General features: G+C 39.2%; 1 protein-coding gene across 1 annotated transcript in view; it reads left to right on the top strand.

Moving 5' to 3' along the window:
* The first annotated feature begins 1,195 nt into the window (after positions 1-1,195).
* The window catches only part of LOC120523527 (coiled-coil domain-containing protein 73-like), a 127,933-nt gene continuing 121,208 nt past the window's right edge, over positions 1,196-7,920 (top strand). The window contains exon 1 of the mRNA XM_039744957.1: positions 1,196-1,320. Coding sequence (XP_039600891.1) covers positions 1,196-1,320 — 125 coding nt within the window. The remainder of the gene's footprint in view (positions 1,321-7,920) is intronic.

Below are 7,920 nucleotides of genomic sequence, written 5' to 3'. Positions count from 1 at the left end.
TGCTTGAAAAGGATGTGATGTCATCATGACTGGAACCGGAAGTGACAGCGTTGGTTGCCCCTGAACCAGGCGAGATTTCCTGAGAATGGTCTGCAAGGAATTGAGAGAGAGAGAATTAGTACACTTCGCCACCCCTTGCTCCGGCGTGGAATTACATTTATTCAGGCCTCGAGAGGTTGTGAACGCGAAAGAGAGCATCAGCATTGGTGTGGAGAGAGTCTTTCTGAAGAATGAGTGAGAATTTCTAAGGCTGCAGATCAAGGAACCACCTAGTGACTCGAGGGTTCGACTCCTTGTGTAGGGCCATCCACTGTAAAGGTGCATGGTCCGTGACAAGTGTAAACTCCTGACCCAAGAGGTAGTACCTCAACTGTGTAATCACCCACTTGATCGCAAGATAAATATTTTTCTATAACAAAGTGGGGTCCCTGTGGCATGGGCTGATGGGTGTGTTGGCTATTGACTAGTATCACTGCATTATTTGCAAATTTCAGGGAATCATCATTCCATTGTTCCCTTGTAAACGAGGCCGCCGTTTGTCTAAACTGAAAACTTAGATCTGTGAGAGGGTCCGATCTGACCTCAAGGGGTGGGGAGTCATCCCGATACGCCGAGACAGAGACTGCGACGGTCCAGGAACCTCCTCCTCCTCTTGACCTCCTATATCTTGCTCCGCTGGCGTAGTACATGGACTGCAGACAACCTGTGACGTATTATTCCCATCTGATACTGGGCCTAAATTAGATTTGGGAGTGGATAGTACTTCACCGCTTTTAATATCAGACCGGTCCTGCCCTAGAATCACAGAGAAAGGAGATTTCAGGAGGACTGCTACAGGGATTTTTTTTTTTTACCAATCCTCTCTGGCTGATGATGCATCAGGTCGTTTTGTAGTATCGGATATCTCTGTGTACGCACGTTATGCTGGCCTTTATTTTTATCCGTTGTCGCGGCAGTACATACCAGCGGTCAACAATGGAAATGTTGTTGCCGGAATCAAATAGTGCTTTTACTTTAAATCCATTGACAACGATCACTCCTGTATGAGGCATGGACGGGGGTTTGAAAGAGCACACAATCCAGCTCCCTCTCTCTACTTGCATTCCACCACGTCGCGCAGTGAGCAGCTCGCCCACGGATCCGGCGCAAAATCTGGCTTGTGTCGAGAGGGCGGTTTAGTTGGGATTTAATCTCCATGGTGTCTGCTAAAAGACTGTTCTGCTCTCTCAGGTTGGAAAGCCGTCCTAGAGGTTTTCACGAGCCTGATATGTTCGTCCACACTAATGAACTACCCCCAGACCGGTTGGGTAAAATGCTCAGGTATGTTGTTTAATAGAATAAAGCACGTTACTTTTTTTACAATTTGAAAGGTGGAATACTCAGAGGTAGGGCAGCAACTAATGATTATTTTGGTAGTTGACTAATTGTTCAATTTATTTTTCGATTAGTCACGATCGTTCTGTTCTGGGTTCCAGTGCATGTCTTACCTCATCTGCTCACGTCTGTCAACCTGTGAATGTCACCCTGATGTCTCTGTATTAACACGATTTAAATTAATAATAATCAAATTAAAATAACAACCAGTGAAACATATGAATTTGAAAATAATCAGATGTTTTTATATTAGTGTGACCATCACAATAAAAAAGAAATACATTAAAAGATACAAACTAAAGTGCACATAGTCTTTAAACAAAAAAAGTGCATTTAACTTAACCAAAAAATAAAACTGTAATAGTAATAAATGACAAAATGTAGACATAAACTATATAATGTGTAAAGCCTGAAGTGCAAAGATCAAATGAACACTTTCACAAAAGGTTCAAGGACGATACAATAGCTTCCATGGTGCAGCGGTAGGAATTGCTGACTTATAATCAAGAGTCCCCCGGTTTTATCCTGACTGCCTCATATATTTATCATTTTGAGTAGTGAGTTATTCTTATTGTTAATATTATACAATAAACACATACATCTGATATGCGTCTGTAACAGCCACTGATAATGTGTAGTACTTGTAAAAGTTACCGTTTTTTTTTTCACTTTTATTCTCTCACTCTCGATCATGATACATACTACCGCCCCCTAGGGATCTGACACTGTTACTTTTTATCTGAAACTGGGAATAACTGTAGATGTGAGTGGTGTTTTGAGACAATCAAACTGGAAATTCTCTGATCTGGATGGATAAAAGCTGACACACAAATCTGCCTTATTCGTACAGTACAGGCCAAAAGTTTGGACACACCTCCTCATTCAATGTGTTTTCTTTATTTTCATGACCATTTACATTGGTAGATTCTCACTGAAGGCATCAAAACTATGAATGAACACATGTGGAGTTATGTACTTAACAAAAAAGCTAACTAACTAACTAAAAGCACCAGCATAAATTCTCAAAAGATGGAGGCATCACAGCTCCAGGATGCTTGCGTTTCAGATGCTCATGCATCGTGGTGGTGCTGCCATGAAAAGAAAGCTCCGCTTTGCATAATCTGCATTCCACTTTTTTTCTTTTTCGGTGAAGTGCTCCCTCACTTTATAAAGTTTTTGTCTCAATTTCTTTCCATCTCCTTCCCCCTCCTCTATCCGACTCGCCATTGCAACCATGTTTATTTTCCTCCACATTCTTCTTCTCCTCAGATGTTCTTTGTTGGTAGGACTGTGTGTAGTCTTGACAAACAGTAACAAACGATACTGCCCCAGATGTTCATGTAGTGCACTGCAGTTACAAAAACCAAATGTGGTTCTTTGTGACTGAAGCCTCTATTGAAGGTTCTGTTTATGATGCGTCAACGATTTTTTGTAGTCGATGTCGTCGATTACGTCGGCTAATCGTTGCAGCCCTACTCAGAAGGTTTTAACCACTTTGCCATCTGCTCTTGGGTAGATGTCTCTAGCTTCCAGGTTTGCAAAAACCTCACCTGCTGGTCTGGGGAACCCTCACCTTTCTCTGGGGCCTTGGCCCCTGTGGGGAGGACAGCCCTCTCCCCCGAGAAGGCATAATAAGTCCCTGTCGCTTCCCACACCGAGACCAGCCCACTTCTGTGTATCCCCTCGACACTCTCCCTAGGCATTCTATGTGGCCTGGAACTAGATAAAGGGAGTGGAGTCTGCACCGGTTTTTTCTGAAATCCAGGACGAACCCCCCACCTGGAAACTCGGCCCCGGTACTCCCCCACCTGGTTATAATTCAGGTCCGGTCCCGTTTCCTTCTGGGATTCTTCCATCCTGCCGATTACGCCACTGTAATAAGAATGACCCAGAGACATTGGGAAGGTTTAGGGCAGCCACCCATATAATATTTCCCTGCTGCAAAATTGATCAAACAGAACAGACATGTTCACATGACTGAGCCCAAAACAGAACTGATCATTGTCTTTAAGATGGCGGCTTTTAAATGCTCACAGAGGATGTGATGTCATCAGGACCGGAACTGGAAGTGATGTCGTTGGTCGCCCTTGAACCAGGTGAGATTTCCCGAGAATGGTCTGCAAGGAATTGAGAGAGATAGAATTAGTACTCTTCGCCACCCCCTGGCCCAGCATGGATTTTACATTTATTCAAGCCCTTTAGTTGTCCTCTAAACACACGTGTGTGATAATGTATATGTATATATGTGTGTGTGTGTGTGTGTGTGTATGTATACAAATATATACACAGAATATACAAAGGCCCTTCAAATATAAAAAGGAATTTATGAGCTACACTTTATTTATTGAATACAATGAAATGACTCGCGCACTATTTTTCTATGTAGTCTCCTCCCACTTGCAATCCACTTGTTGCAGTGCTCAGGAAGCTTATTAATCTCGGGAGAGTAGAAGTCTTTTGACTGCATGCAGGCCCATTCTTGCACCGCATCAATAACCTCCTCATTCAAGTTGAATTTCTTGCCTCCTAAAAATTACTTAAATGGACCAAAGAGATGATATTCCCTCTCTGGATGACTTGCACCAATCATACACTCTCGACTGAGAGAGACACTCATCCCCAAACTGATTTTTAAGTCTTAAATAAATCCGAGATTGAATAACTTCTTCATTTGTCAAACATTTGGTGCACAACACTACTGTGTACCTCCTTCGTCGACATGTTGATTACAACTGACAAGAAGGGGAGAAAGAGCCGCTAGCACTAGTAATGACAAGTTGAAACATGTATGTGTTTGTCCAAATAGTCATGTCTACCTTGCACTCTTTATAAGAAAAGAGCATGAAAATTCTTGTTTATAATTGAACACCTCTCGTATATACAGTGGAACCTAAGGTCACGACCGTAATTCGTTCCAAAATTCTGGTCGTAACCCGATTTGGTCATGACCTGAAGTAATTTCCCCCATAGGACTGTATATAAATGCAATTAATCCATTCCAGACCGTACAAGCTATATGTAGATATATTTTTTAAAAGATTTTTAAGCATAAAAATTGTTAATTATACTATAGAATACACAGTGTAATAGTAAACTAAATGTAAAAACATTGAATAACACTGAGAAAACCTTGAACAGAGAAAATTAACATTGCAAGAGTTCACACTATAGCCTTGCAAACCGCTTTCTGTAAACACAAGTTTTAAGAGTTTTAAGCACAGGGAAAAAAATGAACATTTGAAAAATCCGTAATTTATACAAAAACTAACCAGAAACAACCAAGAAAACTAAGCTTGCATGAGTCAAGTTCTGGCGTGAAGGAACTGGGTGGAGAGGAGATTACAGTTTTGAGGTAAAGTCTGTGACGACGCAGGTTTGCTGCATGCTACCATCTCGCTTCTGGGAGCCCTTAAACCCGTCACCGTCTGTAATGTTACCGATGAGCACTACAGTGAGGCACTACAATGGAGCAATCGGATGGTGCAAAAAGTGCCAAGTGCTTTTATTAAAATCAACAAAACAACAATCAAAAACAAAGTCCAAATTAAAGTGCAGTGCTTTCAGAATCCTTCAATAAATAAATGAACCCATAAAAACAGAAGTGAAGTGGAGGTTAAAATCCAATAGAAAAAAAGTCTTCTTAAAATACAATGAGATTAAAACAATGTTCAAAGCAGTCTCTTTAAAAACAAGCCTGGTGCATTCTTTAACTGCCTTCTTGCACTCTCTCTCGCTCGCTCGCTGCACAGGGAGAGACTGAACATGTGCGGAAATCATCGGCACGTACGAACCGTAAGGGAAACTGGCTTGTTCGTCACCCAAGTGCGCGGTCGTGGACAGATGTAAAAGTTTGGCGAAATTTTTGGTCGTAACCCAATTTGTATGTGGTCCGAGACATTCGTGACCCGAGGTTCCACTGTATACTGTAAAATAAATAAGATTTTCTGGTAGTTACTGACTGCGTGTTACTGAAGCTATTTTAGTCATTGTCTCTTTGAAATTAGGCTGCTTTTCCTGGGTTTGTGTCAGTTTTTCTCTCACACCTCAAAGAGGATTAGGATAGAAAGATTGAATAACTCTAAATTGCTTTGCTGTAAGTGAATGTAACTTGATGCCGTACTGGATAAGATGATTTAAAAAAAATGGACAAATGAATTCAATCTTTTATCAAAACAAAATCACTATCCAGAAATCAAAATCTAAAGCCTAAAGATCTAAATATAAAGAAATTAAAAGCTCTTAACCTTGAAGAAAAAAACTACCCTAACACTAACCACAATAGCACAGAGAATTTATTTGATTTACCTGCAGTTTCAGATGATGACTTCCATTAATCCCATTGCAGTGATGATGTTAGTGCCATGCGTCTCCTTAAGACGTTGCATGACAATATTGTGAAGACTATAGTAATAATCAAAATGGTAGCGCATATGAAAAGCAAGATGGTAATGGGGAAAAAGGTGCACACAATTATTATTATTAATAATAACCATGTTATAATAGAATCTAAGCTAAAAAAATCATGGTTGGAGCAGATTCTGCAACCCAAAATAATTCTATAATGGTGTATAAGGCATTCCAAAAATAGTCCAGGAAAACTAGCAACAAATTAATGGATATATAAGTGAAACGTTAACCGAGTTTCAGTCATTTGCATCCATAATCACTGTTGACATTTGCCAGTTTTACACAGATACTCTAAATTTTCCTGTACTGTACAATTACAGTTTTTCTGTGTCACAAGCACCTATTAACAGGCAGTGTGATTCCTCATTGCAGTTTCAGTTGATTCAGATGTCCTGAAGCATTATAATATAAATCAGTTTTGTTTAAAATATCAGTTCTGTAAAATGTTGTTTCAGGATTGATATTTAGTAGTGCAATGAACAGTGATGCCATTTATCTAACTTTGTCATTTGACCCACTAAGGGTTGAAAACTGCCTTCAGAGATCACCACCACAGTCAACAGATAAATATACTGTATAAGACAAAGTCCCAAAACTAACACAGAAACGTAAGGAACTGCTACTCCTCCCATTCTAATAATACAATTGTAAGAACTGAAGAAAGTAAAGTCTTTTTTGTTGTAGGAACTCATAAAATGAAAAACATAAATTAAATTCAGGGCCATATGTGCAACAGTTCTGGTGGCATCTGGAATATGGTAGAAACCCACTCCTAAACAAATGGGGCAAACTTAGAAGGGTGAATTAACCTGTCCTGTACATTGCTGGGATGGTGGCAGAAAATTAAAATACCCTGAAATCCAATCTTAATGCACGTAAAAAATCTAGGCAGTGCAGCATAAACACCAATAATTTAATTGCAATTACTACTTTAGATCAACAATGCATTAAAACTATAAAAACAGATTGTAGATTACATAAAAAATACACACAGAGCAGCGTTAACAAAAATAACTTTTTGTTATTTTGTCCAAATACCAATAACGCACATAGAATTCAGCTTTGCCCCTCCGAAACATTAAATATGGCACTATTAAATGTTAGAGCTTTAACTAACAAGACATTTTTTATAAAGGATCTTATTAGTGATAGAAACATTGATTTTATTGCACTAAGTGAAACGTGGCTTAGCTCAGACGGGCGCTGTTTTAATCGAATCTGCGCCCGATTACAGTTTTACTCGTGCAGACCGCCAGGGAAAAAGGGGCGGCTTGGCAAACATTTACTCGAGCCGTTAAAATGTAAAGATGTTAGTTTTGGTAAATTTAAGTCCTTTGAGTATCTCGCTGTTGTTATGCATGGAGATTCTCACGTTCTAGTATTATCCGTGTATAGACCTCCTAAATATAACGCTCTTTCTTTGAGGAATTCTCTGACTTAATGTCAATTTTAATTATGAACTATGACACACTCTTAATAGTCGGCGACTTTAACTTTCATATCGACAATCAGTGTGACCAAAAAGTAAAAGAATTCATGAACCTCCTGGACTCTTTTGATTTGAGACAGCTCGTTAATCAGCCTACACATAAAGCAGGTCATACGTTAGACTTAGTGATTACTAAAGGACTAAAAGTTGATATAAAGCAGGTCATTGATATTGGTCTATCAGACCATTTCTTCTACTATTTAATATAGAAATAATGATAGAAAACATCATGAGAAGCATATTGTTAAAAACGCTTTTTGACTCATCAGCAGCTTTAAAACTTACAAACATTCTAAGCAATCAGTCCGTTTATAGTGCCAACTATAATAGCGAGGATAATGTAAATAGTAAAGTGGAAAACTTTAATTCTAAAGTAAGAGCTGCTGTTGACATAGTTGCACCTGAAAAGACAGTTAAAAATCTTCTAGCATTGTTATTCCATGGAAGACCCAAAGAGTGTCTGATTTAAAAGAACATGTCGTAGAGCTGAGCGTAAATGGAGGAAAACTAAACTAACTATCCATTATGAGATATTGAAGGTTAAAATAACAGAATACAATAACACAGTCCGTCTTGAGAGGCTGCTATTTCTCTAATATTATAAATAACAATGCTAGTAATCCCAGAGTCTTATTTTCTACAATTGATCG

Source organism: Polypterus senegalus, chromosome 1, assembly GCF_016835505.1.
Source record: "Polypterus senegalus isolate Bchr_013 chromosome 1, ASM1683550v1, whole genome shotgun sequence".
Classification (NCBI taxonomy): Eukaryota; Metazoa; Chordata; class Cladistia; order Polypteriformes; family Polypteridae; genus Polypterus; species Polypterus senegalus.
The sequence above is the reverse complement of the archived record's forward strand: the minus strand, read 5'-3'. Positions and strand labels throughout refer to the sequence as shown.